The following is a 24,193-nucleotide window of genomic DNA, read 5'->3' on the forward strand; positions in this document are numbered from 1 at the left end:
CATAAAATTTTCAAGCCCTGCTTAGCTCTGTTTGCAAGTGACATAGTTTGAATCAGGGATGAAGTTTTCTGGCCTTCTCCATAATTGAAATTAGAACTGAAAGAGCTCTAATAGGTTATAAAACATGCCTCCTGCCAGTGAAGCCCTACAGCATAAACTGTGTAATTTCATTTGAAATGTTTCAAGCAGTCAGGACCATCAGATAACTGTGATGCAGATACTGCTGCCAGCTGGGGGGAGTATCAAAGACAGTCTGTAGAAAGAGACGAATCTCACACTGAAACAAAGATCTTTAGAGCAGGGTATGGTAACCCATGGTACAGCTGGTCAGCACTGTCGAAGAGGAGCAGAGGCTGCACCATTAGCAGTAGTCAGTCTTTAGACATAGTTTCATTAAAGCAGCCGCCACTTCTAAAAGGTTGTTGATTCCACTAGATGCCATTCCTTCAATCAATGGCAGAACCCCCATTGCTATCACAGATAGGATCAAGCAGAAAATATCACCTTTATAATGAACTAACCTTTTTATTATTACTACACCTGATTGAACCTTTTTACTCTGAGGGAGGGTTGCAGGGGGAAGGAAAGCAACCTTTTATCTAAATCAATGTTTAGTGAAAAAATAAGTACAATATTATAAAAATAAGTACAATATTAAAGTTAACACAAAATTCTAAAATTTAATTACAAGTTTATATAAAAAATATTTGTCAAGAAGGGCCATTTACCAAATCATTTCAATGTCATTTTAAAAAACTATCCATGGTTAAAAAAACGACACAAACTTTTTAATTACTCTGTTATGAACTCTTCAGAACAAAAACAAAATTTACCAGCTCTACCTATTAAAAGGGCTTTTTTTTATTTTGTTGGCATCTCATTCTCTTATTTACATGGGCAACTATTTCTACCCATTTTTATTTCTTTCATCATTTTCCTTCTTCTGTATTTTCTTCTTTTACTGTCTTTGCATGTCTTCTATTCTTTCCTCCAAAAGCAGTTCCCCTGTCCCATTCTGGACTTTAATCCCAACCTCTACACTATTCCATCTGCTACAATGATTGTTAATTAAATGACAGCAGTCAGACTGAAGAATCATTGTATCCACAATGGTCCAGGAAATGTAGAAAACTAAAGAGTTTTTGGTATCTTTTATTAGACTAGCTGTATAGTTGGGAGAGCTGTTGGACAAGCTTTTGGTTATCAAGTTGCTTTTCCTCAGGTCACCACAAGCTTGTTCAACAGCTCTCCCTACTATACAGTTAGTCCAATAGAAGATTTCGCCTAGTTAATGATGACATTTTAAAGAATCATGGTTAATCTTTACATGTATCAGCACCTCATTGAGTTTAGTGGGACTGATAGGTCATTCTCTATGAATCACCTGACTGAATTGTTCTTTCTTTTTCTTAATTTTCTTAAAGGAAGAAAAAGAAAACAAAGGTCTTGTCTACATTATGCAGTTCTGGTGGCAAAGCTTCATGGTCACACTCTGTTAATGATACAGCTCTGCTGGCAAAACCCCTGGTGTGGCTTTCTGAGACAGAACTTGTATATCCAGCCACACAAAAGGTCCTTCCTCCAGCTGAGCAACATTCACACCAGTGGCCCTGGCCTGCCACTGTAGTTAAAGCAGCAGCAGGAACCCCTGCAGTGGCAACACAGTCTAAATTTAGACTCTTTGGAAACCTGCATATTTGTCATATAGGACACATCAGTATGATGGATTAGTAACATTAAATGGAGCTGGACAACACTGTTTGACGCTTGTCTTAAAACTGGAGAGCAATGCTCCCAGAAACAGTGCTCATGTCACATTGTACAAGTAAAAGGTAATCCAATACATTGTCTACTACACTAAAGGCACGTATCTGTAAAAGCAAAAATAAAACATTTTTTTTGTAGTAGTTGCATATTTCTACTATAATGTTCCCATAATGCCTCCTTGTAAACAAGAGCATTAAACCCTAGTGCAAACACCCAGAACAATACTGTGAAACTGAGAAACAAGCCTACCAACATGGCTGCCCAGCTTTAGTGAAACCATATGCCAGTGTAAGCCTGCCACAATTTTAATCCAGGTTTGTGATAAATACATGCAACCAGATCCTCAAAGGAAACAGATTCCCTCCTCCTAACTTTGCTTTGCACGGAACATCTTTTTCTCATGGGCTGCTGTTGCCAGTGGAATAGCTTTCTCATTTTTCTTTTATGTAGTTCAGACAATGCAAGATTTTTTTTTCTTGTATTCATTTGACCTCTACTTGTTGGCTCTTTACAAAAATCCAGATACTAAGTCAATAACCTAAACATTGTCTTTATACAGGCTTAGAAACAACAAAAGTGCCTCCCCTGCCCAAATTAAATAATCAGAACTAGAAGAAACCTGTTCTTAAATAAGGACTTCCTTGCTGCAGAAAACTATAGTACATCCTCCACGCTTTGTACCTGTAGCTGGAATTGTTGTGCAACTGCATAATTGTATAACTCTGCACAATAATTTTTAGCTGCTACATTGCCATACCAACATGCTATAATGAGTGTGTCACTACAGCAACATAGCTGCAGCATCATGGTTTGTGACCCCGATGCTATGTCACCATAGTGCATTGCTACAGCAATGTAGCATCACACGTAGACACTCCCATTGTTCATTTTTAAGCTTCATTTACTATACTACTGCACTTTTACTCCTAGGTTTGAGTCAGTATAGTTACTTGTAACTGTTGCTATTGTATGGTCCCATTGTAACTATTGTTACTGTATCTTGTTCTCTTAAGCTTAATTTAATACAATGCTGATTCTTTACTCTTAAGTTTGATACAGCAAGTGGTAACTGCTGGCACTGTATAACAAACTGATCTCTTAAGTTTTACTGTATTTAATATCTCTTACTGTTGGTATGGTTTTACACATTGCATCATGTTTTAGCATGTGGAATTCACAAGAGACAGCATCTTCACTTATCTGAAGGAATTCAACTATCCAAATGGGTTCATTCCAAAAAGGCATACAGAAAACTGAGGATGTACCATATCAGTTAGCAACCAGTGAGTGTATATACACATGTGCACTTTACTGTGGAGCTGACTAATTACCTCTGCAGCAAAGCATCACCATCTACATGTGTGCTTGTATTAGGGCACAGTAAATTAATTAACACCGCTGTAGGATAGTAGTGTCCTGGACAGGTATTATCCTACAGAGGAGTAGTTCCATGCACTGCAATGCACATGTAGACAGTGACTGGGGCTGGCTGGAGCATGAGGGTGCTACAAGCAGGGGGCTGACCAATGGCTAGCCCCACATTGTAGCACCCTTGTGCCCCAGCCAGCCCCTCCACAGCATGTTAAGTAGGGGGCAAAGCAGCTCCAGGCCGGCAGGATGACGCCCTGGGCTCCCTGCCAATCCAGGGCTGCTTCGCCCCAGCTCACCATGCTGAGATCCTGGATGTACATGTAAAAGTTGTGCCTGGGGAAAATAAACTCTGGTACAAACTATGCCAGAGTTTATTAATACATGTTAATTGCATGTGTAGACGCACCTGGTACGTAGCATCTTATATTTTAGGCTGGACATAAGGAAGAACTTCTTTACTGTCTGAGTCCCCAAGGTTTGGAATAGACTGCTGCCGGAGGTGGTTCAAGCATCTACTTTGAATGCCTTCAAGACACATTTGGATGTTTATCCAAATGATCCCTGCTGACTTCCTGCCCCTGGGGCAGGGGGCTGGATTCAATCTTTCAAGGTCCCTTCTAGTCCTAGTGTCTATGAAGCTATGAATTTGCTATCTGATAGAGTAGGCTCTGAGAAAGCTTAAAAGCTTTGAAAGGTTAGAACCCATAATTTGCCTTACTTTAAAAAAAATCAAATCTATTTGGGTATAATTTAAAAATAAACAGACAATCAAGTTCGGTATCTGAATTCAATGGTAGGTGCACAACTGGGAATACTATCAGTTGCATCTATAAGATGAAAGAAAATCTAAACATTTGGCTAGTCAAATTATGGCAATCCTCCATTAGGCCTCTCAGTTTCCATTAAAATTAAAGGAAAAATAGCCTTTTGAACACTTCCACAGAAACAGATGTCCATTAATAGATCAAGCCCCGAGTTTTTCAATTCAGGGAGATACATGCGTAAGAGGTTAGAGAGATACGTACGTGTTCAGGGCATGCAGCTAGGGTGTGGGAAGCTGAGGGTCAAATCCCTACTCTATCTGATTCTGGGAAGAGTTCTCTGCTTACTCTGAAACGTCATAAAACATTCAAACAGCCATAGCTAATACTTCTATGAGAAACATCTGTTACCTGTGATACAGCTCTATTGTGCTAGGCAGTACCCAGTTTAATTAGCAGTTTCTTGCTTGAAAAGTGTACGTACCCATGATTCCGGTCTGGTGGACACCATAGAGAGACAAGCCTGTTGTAGCAGCATTCCAAACCGTTCCAATGACAGCGTACAAAAGGATGGTGCCAAGGTTTCCAAAAAATAACCTGTTTGGCATGAAGTAGCCAGCATCGAGGACAATGGGTGGCAGTAGATAGAAGAAAAACACATTTGGTGTCAAGGTGAAGGAGGCAATGTGGTCTGCTGCCCATACAATCCCACCCAGGAAGAGACCGAGGACAATCAGCAGAGCGCTCTCAGGAACCACATGGGTGACTTTGTGGGATAAATGGAAAACTGCAAGGAAAGAAAGAAAAAAAAAAATCAGAAAATAAAGGTGCAAAAATGATTTAACTAAGAGGATAGCTCAACCCCGTGGGAGTTCTGCTACTGTGGGCTGAATTAAATCTTGTCTCTATAGCAGGGGCAGGCAATTATTTTGGGCAGAGGGCCGCTTACAGAGTTTTGGCAAGCCATCAAGGGCCTCATGACAGGCAGCCAGGGGCAGCTAAATATTAATTTTCTAAATTTTTAGGGGTGCTGCAGGCCAGATAGAATGGCTTGGCTGGCTGCATTTTGCCCACCCTTACTCTATAGTATCAAAGTCATATTGCTCCCAAAGCATAGTAGGTACATTGCTGACACGTAGAACAAGAGGACTTACACAGGTTATAGTCATATACTAAATGTAAATACGTGATAAGTGAATACAGTTGCGTTTTAAATCAACTTTATTAGGTTCACTTATATAGTAACTAAGCAGACAAGGTCTATGACGAGTATAGACTGAGATAATGGATGCCTGTAGACATGCTGTGGGGCTGCTCTGATGCGCTGTAATTGCAGCATGTCAGAGCAGACTCAATTAATTGAGTTTACTGCAGCGTGGTAATTACGCCAGCCTCTGTGTCTTGTGTATTACCATCCCCACATTTCAAAACAGTGGCCGGGGCACTGGAACTAAAGCTCGTTGAACTAAAGCCTTAGTTCCAGTGTCCCCACAGCCATTTTGAAATTAGCCTTCACTAATACATGAAGCATTGAGGTGATTTAATTAGAGTGGCTCTTGGAGCTGCTTTAATTAAAGTACCTCCTGTTCACAGCACATGTAAAAGTGTCCACATATCCTGATTCCCTTTGCTTCCTTGAAGTACTTCCTGGTTGCCGGCTGACTTGCGTGGTGGTGATGATGAATGCGTGTATACATGTGGAGATTTCTCTGACAACTAGCTGTTCTTTTTAGCAAGATGATCTGAATGTTTGGATTGTTTTGTTTTTAACATTTGTATGAAACTCATTTTGCTGGAATTAGGCAAGAAGAGATCATTGACAAGGGAAACAGTCTCTTGCGTTTATTCCTAGACCTTAAGGGAGAGCAAGAAAAGAGAAATCATTCCATAAAAACAGCAGTTCATGGTAGGGTGTGGTATGCATGCTACATATCTTCATGAACAGGTGCTACCAACTGAACCACAAAATAAACTAAATGGAATTCAAGAAAATCTACCCACAGCTATTTTGTTGACATGTTTTCCTTATTGATGCATTTCCCCCTGATGTGTGACAAAAATGCTCTACAAGCATTTAGTGCAAAATTAGCCATCACAGAAATACTTAGTTGCACAGATGTATATCTATGTTACACCAATCATTATAAATATTAATGTACCTATACAGCATTTAATTTTTTTTATAAGACTGGCTTAGTAAAAGTGAAGAGGCAGTGCAAAAAACTAATTAATTTTAAAACAGGGCTTGAAGTTTAGTGGATAAGCACATAATTCACTTAACTGCATAACATAACACCAGTTCTTATTTTTTTGTAACAAACTCCAGTTACCCGCAAATTGGTTAAGTGCATGATTGGCTTAAGTGTATAGGAAACCTTTAGCCTCACTATCTACTTGGTAACCTAATTATGCTCTGGTATGAAGACATTCACACATGCAAAGCTTGGGCTGGTCTTGTACTTAGTAGGCACATCTACATGTGCATAATAATGCACATGAATAAACTGCGGAGCCTAGTGCTCCAGAGTTTATTGCTCCCAGGCGCGTTGTTTACATGCGCACCCTGGGATTGTAGCAGGGAGCCTAGAGTGTCAGCCTGCCAACCTGGGGCTGGTTCCTGCAGCTCAAAATGCTATGGAGGATCTGGCTGTGGCAAGAGGGTGCTTTACAGGAGGGCCAGCCAGCAGGCAGCCCCTGCAACGAAGCACTTTCATGCCTCAGCCAGCCGGGGCATTGTCCATACATGCACTGTTTCAGAGTAAAAAACTCTACAACAGGATAGTATTTCATAGATTTCATAGACATCAGGGCTGGAAGGGACCTCGGGAGATCATTGAGTCCAGCCCCCTGCCCAAAGGGCAGGAAGTCAGCTGGGGTCATAGGATCCCAGCAAGATAAGCATCCAATTTACTCTTGAAGGTGTTCAATGTAGGTGTTTGAACCACCTCCGATGGCAGACTGTTCCAGACCTTGGGGGCTCGGACAGTAAAGAAATTCTTCCTTATGTCCAGCCTGAAACGGTCTTGCAGGAGTTTCTGACCATTCGACCTAGTCATCCCTTGGGGCGCTCTGGTGAACAAATGTTCCCCCAGATCCTGGTGGTCACCCCTGATAAACTTATAGGGGGCCATCAGATCACCCCTGAGCCTGCGCTTTTCCAGGCTAAAGAGTCCCATGGCTCTCAGCCTGTCATCGTAAGATCTGTTTCCCTGACCTCTGATCATGCGTGTGGCTCTCCTCTGGACTCTCTCAAGCTTCTCCACATCCTTTTTGAATTGTGGAGCCCAAAACTGGACGCAGTACTCCAGCTGCGGCCGCACCAAGGCCGAGTACAAGGGGAGAATGACGTCCCGGGATTTGCTCGAGAAGCATCTATGGATGCATGCCAGCATTTTGGTCGCTTTACTAGCCACAGCATCGCATTGCAGGCTCATGTTCATCTTGTGGTCAATGATGACCCCCAAGTCTCTTTCTTCTGTAGTGCTATCCAATGTAGCACTGCCGAGCCTATAAGGATGCTGCAGCTTTTTCCTCCCAAGGTGGAGAACCTTGCATTTTTCGGTGTTAAACACCATCAGGTTCTCGTCCACCCATTTGCTGAGCTTGTCCAGGTCAGCCTGGATCACCCGCCTATCTTCTGGCGTGGATGCTTTGCCCCAAAGTTTGGTGTCATCTGCGAACTTGGCCAGTCCACTCCTGACTCCAATGTCCACATCATTAATGAAGATGTTGAACAGTATGGGTCCCAGGACAGAGCCTTGAGGGACCCCACTGGTCACAGGGCACCATGATGAGTGACTGCCATCGATTACAACCCTCTGGGTCCGACCACGGAGCCAGTTTCCCAGCCAGCGGATCGTGGTGGAGCCAAGGCCACAACTGGCCAGTTTGGCCAAGAGGTGATCATGGGATACCAGATCAAAAGCTTTTTTGAAGTCAAGATATATGACATCAATCTCTTCTCCCTCGTCCAGGTGATAGGTCACCTGGTCGTAGAAGGAAAGATTGGTCAAACAAGACCTACCCGCAACAAACCCATGCTGGCTATCCCTTAGGATGTTAGCCTGGGCCAGTCCATCAAGGATGGCCTCCTTAATAAACTTTTCTAAGATCTTCCCCAGGATAGAAGTCAGGCTAATGGGCCTGTAGTTAGCTGGATCCACTCTCCTCCCTTTCTTGAAGATCGGCACCACATTGGCCTTCTTCCAGTCTTTGGGCACTACACCAGTGCACCAGGAGTTTTCAAAGATCCGTGCCAGGGGCTGGGCTATGACGCTCACCAGCTCCTTGAGTACCCTGGGGTGCAGATTGTCAGGGCCGGCTGACTTGAAGGTATCCAGCTTCTCAAGGTGTTCCTTCATGAGGTCAGCATTTATGGAGGGTAGGGGATCCCCATCACCCAGATCTCCCTGTCCCATAGCAGGCATGGGCGTCCCATGGGACTGATGAAAGACTGATGCAAAGTACCTATTTAATAGGTTGGCTTTTTCCTGGGCGTCAGTTGCCAGTTGCCCCATCTGGTTTAGCAGGGGTCCAACATTGCCCTTGCTTTTCCTCCGGCTCCCCACATATCTGAAAAAGGACTTTTTGTTGTCTTTGATGCTTGAAGCTAGTTGGAGTTCAGTTGCAGCCTTGGCTTTCCTGGTTTTCTTCCTGCAGGACCGGACCAGTGCAGAATAATCCTCCTTGGAGGTGAATCCCGTCCTCCATCCTTTGTAGGCTTTCCTTTTTAGCCGTAGGAGGTCCGCTAGGTCCCTGGAGAGCCGGGGGGGCTGCTGTGCCTTCTTGCTGCCTTTCCTCCATGTTGGAATAGATTTAGCTTGTGCATTGAGGATCGCTTCCTTGAGAAGCAACCACTCTTCTTGAACTCCCATCTCCCTGGGGTCATGGTCCCTAAGGGCCTGACTGACAAGCCTCTTGAGCTTGTCAAAGTCGGCTTTTCAGAAGTCAAGGACTTCTGTGTTGCTGACTGACTTGCCAGCTTTACGGTGGATGGTGAAGGTGATCAGCTCGTGGTCGCTGTCACCCAGCTTCCCATCGATCACTAGGTCACCAATTAGGTCGTCCCCCGTAGCCAGTACCAGGTCGAGCAGCGCTTTGCCTCTCATTGGCCCATAGACTTTTTGAGTCAGGTAGAGGTCATCCACGCACGAGAGAAAGCTTTGCGCCCGCTCAGATTTAGCTGAGTGATCTTCCCACGAGATGTCTGGGTAATTGAAGTCACCCATGACAACCAAGTCCTGGAGCAAGCGGCCTCGGTCAGTTCCCGGGCAAACTCCTGGTCAAGCTCAGGACTTTGAGTGGGAGGTCTGTTGTAGACTCCCACCGTTGTGTCCCCTGTGCCGTATTCCCCACAAATTTTTACCCAGAGGGTCTCTAGCTGTCCATGCCTGTCGCCAACATCAGCCTGCAGGGACATGTAGCTTTCCTTCACATAGAGAGCTACACCCCCGCCCCTTTTGTCAACACAATCCCCCCTGTACAGGGTATAGCCCTCTATACCCGTGGTCCAGCCATGGGTGGAGTCCCACCAGGTCTCCGTTATCCCAATGATGTCATAATTCTTTGCACTGAGCAGGAGGAGAGCTCCTCCTGCTTGTTGCCCAGGCTCCTGGCATTAGTGTACAAGCAGGCAAGTGTCCCCTTGGGGGCTCTTGCCTTGCCCACAGATTGTGCCAGGGCTGGGGCAGGGATGGGCTCCCTTAAGTGCCTTGGTCTGCTGGCTTTGCAAGGGTTGCTCAGCGGGCCAGCAGTGGCAGTAGTCCCCCCATCCCCCAGAGGGCTTAGTTTAAAGCCCGGTGGAGCAGGTCAGCCAGCCTGGCTGAGAAGAGCCTCCTCCCCAGGGGGGAGAGGTGGAGGCCATCTCTTCCCAGCAGCTCGCTGCCTCTCTCGCCAAAGAGCGGGCTGTGGTCATGGAAGCCAAAGCCTTCCTGATAACACCAGCTTCGCAGTCTTTGGTTCACTGCGTGGATCCTCCTCTCCCTCCTCAGCCTATCATAGCCTGAGACTGGGAGGATCGACGAAAACACCACCTGAGCTCCCAGACCCCTAAGCCCTGCTCCCAAATCCCTGTAGCGCCTCATGACCTGGCTGGGGGTGCTCCGAGCCGTGTCATTGGTGCCCACGTGAATAAGTAGCATGGGATAGTGGTCTGTGGGCTGGAGAAGCTTTGGGATCCTCTCTGCAATGTCTCAGATGCGGACCCCCGGGAAGCAACAGATTTTTGCAAGTTCTATCCTGCTGTGGAGTTAATTAGTATACTCCAGCCTAATAGGGGCACTCATGTAGACCTGCAATGTTTACTGCAAAGATAATTAGTCTACCACGGAGTAAATATTGTATGTAGACGCATCTAAGGGGCACGTCTACACTTGGCTGTACGGTGCCATTGTTACTGCACCAACATTTAGTACTTCCTTTTCAAAGTATTAAATGACAGCGCAGTAACAGCCCATACTGCACGTTGCCAGCTGTGTACAGATATTTTTAGCTGCTATGTCACCAGAGCAGCAGACTATAATGCGGGACCGTGTTGCTACAGCGATGTACCTGCAGCATCACAGTTTTTGCCTGTCAACACTATGTTGCTATAGTGTGTTGCTAAAGTGACATAGTGTCATGTATAGACACGCCCAGTGAGTATTATTTAAACTGAGTTCAGGTAAGTGCATATGCCCGGTAAACCTGTTTTCAGTTCGGAGGCTCTGCACTTTTATGGAATACACCCTAATTAAATGATGTGTCTGCCTATGATAGTGAGAAGCTAGAGTCAAACTTCAGGAAGTTCCTTCCAGATCAGTGTCCTATAAATTTTCCTTGAAGGATTGCAGTTTACTCAGTGAACTTGTCCCCATTCACTGGGACCTTTGACTGGAATGGTAACAGTAGCTTTATCCATTCTTCCATTAGTGAAGTTTGGCAGATATTATTAATAATTTTCTGAAGTTAAACTTTCTTTTATACTGATTCTATCAAAAAATGGTATCCCAGGCTGTTTTGACAAGTCCAATAATTTAAGGAGATGGACAGTGTATGACATAAGTCATAGGGGAAAAAACTGACCAGAGGGAGGGAGAAACTTAAAAAGTTCAGGATAAAATCTGGAAGAGAGAAAGGTGAGGAGGCAGAGAAAAAGCCAGGCAGGTTGTTTCGAATGGCAGGAACACAAACAATAGCTAGATTGTGAGGAAAGAAAAAACAGAGAGAAGATGGTTGTCAAATAAGGGAAGAGAGGTGGATAGCCATATTAGTCTGAAATCAGGCAGAAGGCAGGGTACAGATGCACTTTAGAGACCAACTAAATCAGAGATGCAAAAGCTTTTATGAGCTGGAGCTCACTTAATCTGATCTTGATGAAGATACGGAAAGCATATGGAAAAGAGCAGAATGAGAGCAAGCCCCTGAGGTATAATAAACAGGGAGGCAAGAGAGGAGTTTGGCAAAGGAGACCTGCTGAATGGATCTCAGCAATTTCACATTGCCAAAAAGGTTCATCCAGGCTGCTACAATCTGGATTTGCATCATCTCTCTGAAGGCCCTGACTACTTATGAGCCTGACCCATTTTGTAAAAACTTGAACTCACTGAAAAGCTGAATTTCCCTGCATGCTAAAGTTCAGTCACAACCATTGAGCTTAATGGTTTTAATAAAGCAATTTGCTCAAAACTGAGCCTAACTTTGCTTAAAACCTGTTCAAATAGCAAATCGTTAGGGACCCCACATTTTAATATTTATCTGAAAAATCATCATCCATCAGCATGCTGGGATATAAGGCCAGAACACACTAAATAAATACCGTAACTATTTCTTGTAACATGCTGTGCTTTCCCTAGAAGCTTTTTTAAAAACTGCTGATCCTGGTTAAATGTTTATTAAACTAGTTATTAGTTACAGACTGTTTACTATTTAAAGAAACTGAGTCTTCTCTTTCCTCAATCCCACTTCAAGGCTTATCTATGCCTTGGAAACTTCTACCTTGGTACTTTTAAGAAACTTTCCAGTCCATATCACTAGTTAGTATAGGATAGCCAGTGGCATTTTTTCCCATTGAGTTGCCTAAGACATACCAAAACAAGAAATAACAACAGCAATCTGCCCAGGCCAGTGTTACCACCAAACTTCACACTGCTATAAATGCACCCTTTCTAGAGTACTAATGGATACCATCCAATTTCCAGGGAAAACCACATGACCAGAATAGACCATGTTACAACAGTCCACTCCAGCCACTATGAATGAGACAAAACCAGATTACAACTGGATTAAGGAAAAGGAAGCAAACTACATTGCATAAATGTGTCCTATAAACATTTTTAAACACAGTCAAGTTTCCAAAGCGTCAGGGTCATCAATTTAACAGATAGGCAGCACCATCTACAACAAAAGTGTAAAAAAATTCAAAGTCAAATGTCTTTTGCTTCTAATAGCTCACTGGACTAATATTATTTAGGCACATCAGTTTCTGTAGCTGATGGCTACAGGAGTGATGTGGCTAGTATCACCTCTGGTCATGTTTGATTCCCCTACCAGGTGACCATTTAGAGTTGGGTGGACTGGGCACAGCTGTTGGCATGAATTTAAGAGTGAGGCTTCAAACATATGCCTTTTAAAGGAACTCTTCCATCACTATGAAACCTCTTGCTCAACTGAATTGAAAAGTAAAAAATTATTGCTGGGTGCTACAAGAACCAGCTTTTTTTTTTTTCTGTAGTACCCCAGAGACAGTCTGGCATCTTGAGCAGCCATTATTTTGTGTTTACAAGCAAAGAAGCAAGGGTGTTTTTGGCAATATATTTTATTGGACCAACTGAATAGTTGGAAGAGATGTTAGATGAGCGCGTTCAGGTGTAAACTGCCCTTCCTCAGGTCTAAGAAAGAAGTAGAAACAGCCTAAATTAGATACCAGATGAAACAATTCCTTTTCAAGCATTCCACTTTTCAAAGGTCTTTTCTGGTAGTCATTCTCTCCATTCCTTACCTCTCTAGTCAGTAAATTATCAACTGATTTATCACCTTCCAGAAAAGGGATTGCTGCTTTGTCCCTCAGAATGAATTTTGCTGAGCTAGGCTTCTTTAGGTCAGTTTTCTTTGTTGCTGTTTGCAGAGAGAGATATGGCTGAAAAAAGCCCCAAGTGTGGAACAAGGATTCTCAAGACATAAAAAAAGACAATATTATGAAGTAGATACTTGAATTTATGCAAAAAGGGCACTATTCCATTGAACCAGAACATCTATAACTGAGGGTTGGTTATCCCAGTGAATATTTGGGAGTCAAACTGTTTCTGGGATAGACATCATTTCCTCTTGAAAAACTCCAGTATATTCTTTTGGGTACATTGATACGCTGACCGAACAGGAATTGGGCTCACTGACACCTCAGCTTTGTAACCCCCACAGAAGCATAAAAGAGTGGTTGGAGAGATATCTTACTCTCCATTCAATTTCTGCAGCGGCTTCCACCATCACCAGGCCAGACTTACTCCACAGGGAACTATGCAGATTAACTTCCATAAGAAGATAAAGCTCAGGATGAGTGATGGGGTCAAGACCTCTATGAACTTGGCAATGTGCAGGAGATATCATGAGCACTGCAATATGATGAAATGTTTTTTAAATATGATGCAACTGGGACTTAGAGCAGCTATGTTCACTGTTTCAATTCACTTGCTAAATCAGATGCTTTTCACCATGGGTAAAGGTGTCTGACACTGCCTCTTAGACTGACTGAGAGCCATACACTATGGCTAGGGACAGACATTACACATAAATTGGCTTAAGTGATCAGAAACTGGTTTAAACCTGTAACAGAACATAAGTTCAGTGTACATAAACCAGTTTCAAAATGGCCAAAACTGGTTTGAGATAAACCTGGATGAATGTAGTATCAAACTAAACTGACTGAGCTCAAACTGGTTGATACAATGTCTGCCCCAGACCCCTTCCTGGTTTAAGCTAAACCAGAGTCCCCCAGCATCCCAGCATGCTCTCTGGGGTGGGCTCTCTGCTCCAGCACAGCAGGGTTGCCCCCACCCCTCTGCTCTAGCTTAAGCAAGGGCACGGATGTGGTGAGACACCAGCTGGCATGGCCCTGTTAAGGCAAAGTGGGCAGGGAGGAGGTTAATTCTTACCTCCTTCCCCTCCCCCACCACAGCTGGGGTCTGCTTGTCTGCAAGAGAGCGGAGAGCAGCAGAGGAAAGGATGAGGGCTGGCAGACCCTGGCTGCAGTCCTGGGGGGCAGAAGGGACAGGAGGAGGAATTAATCCCATCTTTGCCCCCTTCACTTTAGAGGGGTCATGCTGGGATGGCGTCTGGACACATCCCACTACTAGAGCAGCAAGGGAATAGGGAAGGGCAGCAGCCTCTGTCACACTGCCCAGGAAAGCTTTTCTTCCTCCCCTCCCTTTCCTGTCCCACCAACAGGACTGCAGCTAAGACCCATTAAGGCTAAGAGGGCAGGGATCAGGTTAATTCCCCAATTCCCTCCCCCCACTGGGGGACTGCAGCTGGTGCAGAGAAGCCCTCCCTGCCCCCCACCACCAATGCAGGGTGGGGAGGGGGGCTCTGTGAGGGGCTGCCTGGACCCAGAGGTGGACTCTTTGCCTTCCCAGGTGGGGAGGGGGACACTCTATTCAGTGCTGGGGGGGACAACTCCTTCCCCTCTTCCTTCCCCCCCAGCCATGGGGCAGGGAATTGGGGGGCTCTGTGCAGAGCTGCCTGGCCTGGCTCAGCCTGGCCTTGGGGAGCAGCTGTCATGGAGCTGTAGCCCCCTGCGGTGGCCCCGCCCCTGTGGCCTAGCCTGGCCCAGCCGCACCCCAGCCAAGGCAGCTGTGTGGCTGGGCAAGGCCATGGGGTTGGGGCCACCAGCTGTGACGGGGATGCTGAGCTCTGTCAGCAGTGCAGCCTGACTTAGCATGCACAGGCAGTGGCCTACTTGGGCCAGCTGAGCCCCAGCCAAGAAGGCCACATGGTGGGGCTGGGCTACAGGGGCTGCAGGGGCAGGGCCTCCCCCAGGGGCCACAGTTCAGTGACAACCACTCCATGTGCTGATCTCTGCAGCCCCGTACTGAGCCTCCCCTCCCCTCTCCGACCCATGGCAACAGAAGGCAAGGGAGGAAGAGGAGGAGGAGGAGGAGGAGGAGGAAGAGTCCCCCTCCAGCACCAGACAGATCCCCCCTCCCAGGCCAGGGAGGGGGAAGGAGCAGAGGCAAGAGTCTGAACAGAACTTCCCCCCAGCCTGTGAGGTATGGGGGGAAAAGTCCCCCTCTGGGGCAGGGCAGCCCTGAAGAGACCCCCCCTCCCCACCCTGCACTGGCAGGGGGTGAGGGGGTGAAGGAGGACAAAGACATGGGGGGGATGACTCCTCCTCCAGCACTTCCCCAGGGCCATGGGGTGGGGTGGGGAGAGGGGTCTGTGGAGTGGGAGGAGTGGGAAGTATCCCCCTCTAGGCCTAGGCAGCGCTCTGTGCCTGGATTACTCCTGGAGGTAAGGGAGCTGCTGGGGTGGGCAGAGCTCTCCCCTCCTCCTACTAGTTTCCTCCCCCCTGCCACAGGGGTCTGGCCACACTCTCTTTTTCCCCACTCTCCAAACCCCACAGGCCAAGGTGGGGGTTTAAACTCCTCCTTGATCTTACTCTGGCCTCCCTGGGCCTGGCCACAAAGCTCAGCTTCCCAGAAAAAGGGAAAGGAGGGCTGCTGTAGTGCCCCCGGGTTTCTGGCCTGAGCCACTGAAGGCATGTGCCTGAATTTCTGAAATGAAAAGGGAATGTCTATTCACTTGCAAACCAGTTCAATCTTTGCAGGTTAGACTAACCTAGAAAGATCCAATCAATTTAGGCTTGGGCTTTTTGAATGTCCATCCCTAGCCTGTTACAAGCCCTAGCCTATTTTTTTCTGAGCCTCAGATCTGGTTTTTCATGCATTTGATTAAGAGGTGAACTGCCACAGCCACCAATTTTGAACCTCAGTTTACTTATGAAGGTATAGTTGGAAAAGTATAGTTGCCCAAAGGCAAATAAGTTATTAACAGAGAAATTACACCTGTATTCTAACGAGGCAAATGCTGAAATCTTACACGAGAGGTTGGAGATCACCGTATACTATAGCAAGGTAATTTTTTCACCTCTGTACATCTCTGTACAAATCTTAATTAGATGCTCTTGGTGATTTTAGTCTCTGGCCATGGCTACACATGGCCATTTGGCCTGTAAGCAGATTGAAGAACATGGTGGTAAGACGAGAAAAGCCAGCCCACACCAATACTTCCAATCCTGTTTCCCATGCCTAAAAATTACGGTAATGCTGTTCTACCACCATAACCTTTTGGGATTCCTGAAGGAAAACAAATAAAAAAGTATCCTACAATCCCTAAGTTTTCTTTGCAGCAACACAGTATTTTGGGTTTCAAGAGCAGAAAGAAAGATTCAATCCTCTTCCGTGGTGACAGAAAAGTTAGTCAACAGTATTTTTCCCTTACCTCTCCTGTCTATGTTCTACCTCAGCTTCATTTCAAGAGGTAGAACTAGATTTAATTCTCATGGAGCTACTTGTTACCAGAGAGCAGTGTCATTGTATAGTAGAATATGGTTTGGTATGTTGGTTAGTAATTATCAGGGGTGAGTGAAGTGGGCCTTATTCAACTCGGATTTGGATTCAGCCTGAATCAGGGATAGTGATTCAATTTGCTGATTTGGATCACTGTCCCCGATTCGATTCCGCCAAATCCAAATCGGAAGACTCGATGCTGATTCAGAGAATCAGTGATTTGGCCACAGACACAGCTTTAAATGTTTTTTCTACATACCTCAAGGTACCAGTGCAGCTTGTGAATACTGTGATGGTGGGGTGCATGGAACGTCCCACAGGAGTGTGGGAGAGCTCCTCCAGGTGCTTGGCGGTGAACCCGGAAGTGCACCAGAACTACTTCTGGTCCACTTCTTGGTCCACTGGGGAGCATGTGGGGGAGTCCCCCAGCACCACCCCGGCTTGGAAACTGGCTGTGGGGGGACCCCAAGTGCCCCCCCCCAGACCCAGGAGGCACCAGTTTGCTGAGCCGGGGAGGGGGTTGCAGGACCTCAGCACATTCTCTGGCAGACCCGGAAGTGGATCGGAAATGCTTTTGGTCCACTTACGGGTCTGCTGCTGAGTGCACTGGGGAGCCCCCCCATGCTTCTGTGGGACGCTCCATGTACCCCAGCACCGCTGCGTTCATGAGCCACCTGCTACCTAGAGGTATGTAGAAAAACATTTAAAGCTGTGTCTACGTCTGAATCACCGAATTGATTCAGAGGATTCTGATTTGATTTGGAGAGAGTAAAGTGTCCTTTGATTCAATTCAGAGATTTGGCCACCAAATTGGGACGAATCGCCACTGAACCGAATCAGGGACCGAAGCTTCGCACAGCCCTAGTAATTATTTCTGGTAATATATATGTGGTCTCTTGAACCCTGACCCTTCAGTACAGAACAGCCTATCACAAATAATTCAGTTTGACTAGCAGAGTCTGCTCAGGAACTCAAGAACCCAAAATAAGCACTGGGATACACTAACGTATCTCAGTAAGCTTGAAGCCTGCTCCTTGCATTAGTGTCTCTGGTCTGTCACTTTTTTGGATACTGCATTGGAGCCACCCAAAACTTGGGCTAGCAAATAGTAGCCACGTCCATAGCATAGTAGAAACAAAAGTATACACGGAAATCTTGACATTTCCTAGAATTTTAATGTTGGCAATTTAGACCCTATCTACTTTAAGCCAGACACATTATTTGCTAAACTAGTTAAACATCCACTTTTAAGCAAGTACATGCTAACTCAGCTTAATTTATATCAGGACAGGTTGGGTATCCATGAAGAACTGGCTGTGTACAGACCAGCAGCATAAACTAAGTGTGGCTGCTTTCCTGACACCTCGTCTGGGATCTGAGGAAAAGAACCATAAATTGAAATTGGCCGAGAACACAATGAAAAGTTCTAGATACACAGATCCAGTCTCTTTTGGATCTTTGAGGAAAGCAAAGTACTTCGAGAAGGAAGTTCTTAGGGATATTTTGAGCTAGTTATTTTTTTGTTGCATTTTAAGAATGCATAAACAAGCAAAGCTTGCAAAGGAAATAAGGGCAATTAACAACCTACTTGTTGCCTTCTATGATAGTCTGCAACTATTTTGCAGGAAACGATTCAACAGAAATACCTTTTGATAAATGTTACTCACTAGTTAAAATGAAAATTAAAATGAAAATTAAAATGTTAATACTTTTAGACTGGTTATTGACATTTTTGGATATCCGATTAAACAAGTAAAGAAGGGATGATACTCTGCTCCTGCCCATTTCAATCCTTGTGAGTTTTATTCTTAGTTAATACACAAATATAAATAATTTTTCCAGAGTAAATTTTCAACCATAAACAGCCTTAACAACTGCACTTAATAATAATCCATGTATGGTTCATTAAACAGACTATTTTATTGACTTAGCTTATTACTCTATATTTTATTTCTATATGAAATAAATCTACTTTTGAATAGTTATAATCCAAAGTAATGGAGCAGAGTGAGCAACTATAAAAATTTGGAGATGCAGAAAAGTACATATACCTCCATAAATATCGACAATCAATCCTGATAAACACAAGAAAAAACAAACAAAGAGCCTCAAGAATAAAACCCATTAATATCTGTGAGGGAAGACATAAGGTCTAGATCAGGTGTAGGCAACCCTCAGCACAGGTGCCAGAACGTGGCTCATGAAAACATTTTGCTTGGCACACGTGCCTCGGAGTACATAACAGGGAAGGGGCCAAGGGTGCACTGCCACAACAAGGGTCTCTCATGGCTCCCCCGCCATCCACCCCTGGCACTCCAACATCTTACAAGTCGAGGTGGTGGGTGTTTTTGGTAAACTGCCCAAAAATGTTGCTGACCCCTGGTCAAGAAAGGAAACCTTTCTTTGGGTAGTATCTTTGCCCTGGTAATCATTGATCAAAAAGCCTTGTACAAAATCCCCTAATATGTACAAGCAATATATAAGCTGTTATAGTATATGGTTCAGATAAAAAAAAACAAACCAACAGACTTAAAACCAAACCCTTAAACCTGAAATGAACTCTGGCGGAAATTCACAAACTGTTCATTCTCATGCTCCTTTGGACAAAAGCAAAAGTGCTGAGAATCTCACAACAAAGACGGTTCCTGCGGGATTTTTTGGCTCTTTCTTTTCCTGAACCCAAATTTTGGGTAGTTCAGACAAGGTTTGTACAAGCATAGGAACAAATTTGCACTTGTGATTCACCCCAACTAACTGGCAGTGAAGCACCTGGATTGTTTATTGGACATGCTGTTTTGTCAGTCAGTCTGCGTGTACAGTTGATCTGTGCTGTTTTAGCTCACTCATAAGCAAAGGAATTGCCCTACCAGATGCAACCAGTGGCCTGGCCAGTTCACCATCTGGGGCCCATCTGGATATGGGCACATGAAGCTGCTTCAAAAGAGGAACATATCAGAAGGGTGGCAGGAGTTAGGCTCCAACTGTTATATGTGTCAAGCTGGGAACACTAAAAGTATAAACCACTCCAATTTCAGGGTTGCTTCATTCTGGGTAAAGTTAGAGTGGTTTTGTTACAGTTGCTGCCCTTTTGAAAATGGCTTCAACTGTATATGTCCATACCCTCTCACTGCTTTTTGGCTTCTGCAACTGAGCAAAGCGATGGCCAAATGCTACCGCTCCCATGAAGCAACTCTTACTGTTCACCTTGCCCTGTAAATGACCAGCAGATGCCTATCTCGTGCACAGGTTTTTACAGTGCAAACAGGAGTGTCCAGTTTAATCTCTCCGTGTCCTTCCAGCATCTCCCCTCATTTATCACCTCTCTAACTAAACCATTACAGTCTTTTAATGGTCTCTGTATGCAATAAACTGTCCATACCTCTAATCCTTTTTTATCTAGGTATCTTTTTGGTTTAAATAATATCCACGCTCCGCAAGATAAGTGCTCATCCTATGCGACCCCCCCAGGCCAGGTCCCACACATTAGGTCAACTTGTAGTGTTGGTCCACACATGTGAGCCCATGCAGTCCTGTAGCAAGAGGGCAGCAAGCAGAGCGACCGCCCCAGGTGTCAAACCAAAGGGGCTCCAACATGTATTGCCAAGCCAGGGCTGGATGCAGGATGGAGCTGCGAGCAGCTTGTTTGGGGAGGTGCAGGGATGGGGGAAGGGTGGCTCCTGCCAGTGCATGCAATCTCAGGCAAGCATGGGGCAGGGGAAGTGGGTGTCCCCCAGATCTCTGCACAGGGCAAGGGTGGGCTGCCACTGTGGGCTTTGCTCCAGGTGCCAAACTTTGTTGCTATGGCACTAAGCCCATGCACCAGGCCAGCCACACGCATGGTCTGACTCCAGACACTGGCTTGACCATACACTGGCACAATCAAGCACACAGATCCACATCATCCAGGCTGCAGGGCTCTTCATGGGTCTGGAAATTTGGCAGCAGGGAAGTGACAATTAACACTGCCACCACTTCCCTGCCACCAAATTTCTGGACCCATAGAAACACCCACAGGCCAGATGGCACAGCTCCATGGACCAGACAACCAAATAACCAGAACTTCTCCCCTCCACCCCTGAGTGTTAAGATTAAACTTAACAATAAGCATTCTGAATTCTTTCTTTGAACTTTCCGTATGTCAACCCTAAATTGCATCTGTCATCATGCTGCCCACTCACCTAACTTTGTTAGGTCCTGTAGAGCTCTTTGTGGCATTCTTTAGTCTTGATTAATTTAAATAATTGTGTGCCATTTGCAAAATGTGTCACTTTTGTGCCCACCCCAATGTCCAGACTGTTTCTAACTACTTACTAAACAGCAATGAATGTAATATGAATACTTGAAAGAACTCACTTCACAATTAACCTTTGCCATGTTGAAAATTACCTATTTATTCCTACAAATTGATTTTTGCTGCTTATCTAATTTCTAACCTGTGATAACATTTTATACCATAAATACTTCATTTCCTTATTCTAAACTGTGTTCCCAGAAGGCATCCAATTAGTTTATACATGGATAATAGAAGCTGTATATTACATCATCGGTACTGTTTTCCTAATTAGGAGGCTGTTAGTGTTACATACAATATAACGTATTATTTTAACCAGAGCAGAAAAAGAGAAGCCAAAGCAAGTTTCTCCAAACTATGCATCGATTTGTTGGGATATTATCAGTCAGGCAACATTACCAAGACCAGGTGCATGCAACAGAGAATATAGAGAGAAAATCACTACTGGGTGGTGAGAACTCAGGCCCCTCAGAATACATCCTCATAGCTAAGCCAAATTCCAGATTCCCACACCTATGCTTTTGTATATAGTTCAGACTCAAGTTTCTGTATTCCTGCCCATTTCTCTGATAGAACAGCATCTTGGCCAATTTACCAGGGAGCGGGGAAACTGAGTCATGACCTGTGACTACTGTTCTTTCCTGGAGTTGCCTTATTAGCACTGGATGTGATCACAGACCCATGCATCTCAACTCCCTTGAAACTGTTCCTCACAATCCCCCTTCTCTCTAATTACTGAGATTCAGATTGAACTGCTTCTGGGATCAGAGTATCTCTGAGGAGGAATGTAGCAACACACCCAGCACAGCAAAAAGTGGGAAGGTTGTTCAGGACTCCCCAGTATTAGGATAACACAAACAATAATATTTGTATTCTTGGAACATGAGAATTGGATCCATGTAGATTTATTCCATGTTCCTCTCCCTCGGCTTTTAAACTGACCACCTGTTATAGCTTATAGCCAAACGTTACTGAATTGTTATAGAAAAATCTTGCTAATTTATTCTAACCATTATTAGTCAAGCAAAACCTAACCTTGGTTATTAATCAATGGCTTACTCTTTTGTTAAGTTTTACAAGTAAAGAAAGGTTTAGTTAAAAGACTCTTTGATAGTACAGGCCACAACCAATGTTTCTCATATGTACCAGTACAATGGGATCTTCATTTTGATTTGGACTTTGGGTGCTATTGTAAGATAAGTGAAAGGTAATTAACATTAATATAAATGAATGAATACAGGTATTGTGAATTACTAATATTAATGATCCATGCTAAATCTTGAACGTGTCTTTTTTAGCACTCCCTACACTTAAAGTACGTAGATGTCCTTCACAGTAAACTTTTTATATGAGCTGGTTAGAATTTGTTTTTTTCCAGATTATCAAGGCTTTTTTTTTTTGCCAGACACTTAATGATCACCATTTAAAAAGGCATACATTGTAATGAGCTCATTAAATTGAAGATTTAGGTCACTGTTCTCTGTGGGTGAACAATTAACAAAATACATTAGCAATTAAAAATGTGACCAACATTTTAGGATCAACAGGTCAACGTTCCTATTTGATAGGTCTTGAAGGCCACAAGTATATTTTAGCCTCAAGTCAAATGCCAAAGGATCGTGTGACTGGGCAACTATTATACTATGAGCAGTTCAAGGTTTAAATAGTAAGGGGGAAATTCTGATGCTTCTGCTGAGCAGTTTTTTGCTACAGGAGTAGTCCAAGGCCACTCCTGACCTACTCCAAAGTAATGCACAGGATTCAGCGGAAAGGATATGTGCTAGTGACCTGCTTGGCAATAGTGACCGCAATGCAATTGGGTTTGACATTCATGCAAGAGGGGAGACAAGAAGAAAAATTACCACAGTAGACCTTAATTTTAAAAAGGGAGAGTACACCAAAATGAGGAAGCTAGTTTGATAGATGTTAAAAGGGGGCTCTAAGAAGATGAAGAACTTATAAGCAGCATGGGAACTGCTTAACGTCATAATGGAGGCACAAAGTAAATGCATACGGCAAATCAAAAAAAAAAAAAAAAACAACCCAAAAGGAAAGGAAAGCAAACCAAAAAAAAGCTAGTGTGGTTTAGTGGCAGAGTTGTAGGGGCAATAAACAGAAAAAAAGGCTTCTTTCAAAGGGAGAAGTCTCATCCTAATGAGACAAATAAAAAGGAGCATAAACTCTGATAAATCAAATATAAAATTGTAATAGGACAAGCTAAGAAAGAATTTGAGGAGAAACTTGCTAGAGAGACACAAAAGGCAACACTAATACATTAGAAACTGAGGACCTGCCATGGGGTTAGTTGGGTCTTTGAATGATCAGGGTCTAAAAGCGGTGCTAAAGGATGACTTGGCCATTGCCAATAAATTAAATGCATTCTTTGTATCTGTCTTCACTGTGGAAGATGCTAGGGAGATTCCCTCATCAGATCCACTCCTATCTAGGGACAAGCCAGTGGAGCTGATACAAACTGAGGTTTCAGTAGATGAGGTAGTAGAGGATATTAGTAAACTAAACAGTAGCAAACCATCAGTACCTGATGGCATTCACCATAGGGTCCTGAAGGAGCTCAGATCAGAAACTGCTGAACTCCTAGCCGTGATGTATGTGCAACCTATCACTAAAAACAGCTTTGATACCAGAGGGCTGGAGGGTTGCCAATGTGACTCCCATATTTTAAAAAAGGCTCTACAGGGAATGCAGAGCAACTACAGGCCAATGAGTCTACCTGCTGTTTCTGGAAAGCTGGTAGAAACAATAAGTAATAAAGAGAATTGTTCAGCACATGGCTGAATATGACTTGCTGGGGAGGAATCAAACATGGCTTTGTCAAAGGGAAATCTTGCCTCACCAACTTACTAGAGTTCTTTGAGTATGTCAGTAAGTAGGTGATTTGGTGAGATCCAGTTGACACAGTACAGCTGGACTTCAAAAAGCCTTTGACAAGGTCACCTGAGTCTCTTAATGAAGTTGGGTAATCAAAGGATTGCAGGGAACATCCAGTCATGGATTAGAAATTGGCTCCAGGATAGAAAACAAAGAGTGAATACAGGTTTCAGAGTGGAAAGAAGTAAACAGTGGGACCCCTCAGGGATCGGCGTTGGAACCAGTGCTGTTTAACTTATTCCTAAATGATCTGGAAAAGGGGGTAAGCAGTAAGGTGGCCAAATCTGCAGATGACACAAAATTATTTAAAGCGGTAAAGATCAAAGTGGACTGTGAGGAATTACAGAAGGAATTGGCACAATTGAGCAAATGGGCAACTAAATGGCATATGAAATTCAATGTGGAGAAGGGAAAGTGGTGCACCTGGCAAAAATAACCCAAACTATACATACAATAGGATAGGCTCTACATTAGCTGTTAAACAGGAGAGAGATCTGGGAGTCACTGTGGACAGTTCACTAAAAACATCAGCTCAATGCTTAGCAGCTATCACAAAAGGCAAACAAAATGTTGGA

General features: G+C 44.3%; 1 protein-coding gene across 1 annotated transcript in view; it reads right to left on the minus strand.

Annotated features, from left to right (window-relative positions):
* SLC9A3 (solute carrier family 9 member A3) overlaps positions 1-24,193 on the minus strand; it is a 93,841-nt gene that overhangs the window by 35,166 nt on the left and 34,482 nt on the right. Inside the window, exon 2 of the mRNA XM_090049235.1 lies at positions 4,384-4,686. Within this exon, the coding sequence (XP_089905361.1) occupies positions 4,384-4,686 (303 nt within the window). The remainder of the gene's footprint in view (positions 1-4,383; positions 4,687-24,193) is intronic.

This window comes from Crocodylus siamensis, chromosome 5 (genome assembly GCF_052110815.1).
Source record: "Crocodylus siamensis isolate JL-2025a chromosome 5, ASM5211081v1, whole genome shotgun sequence".
Taxonomy (NCBI): Eukaryota; Metazoa; Chordata; order Crocodylia; family Crocodylidae; genus Crocodylus; species Crocodylus siamensis.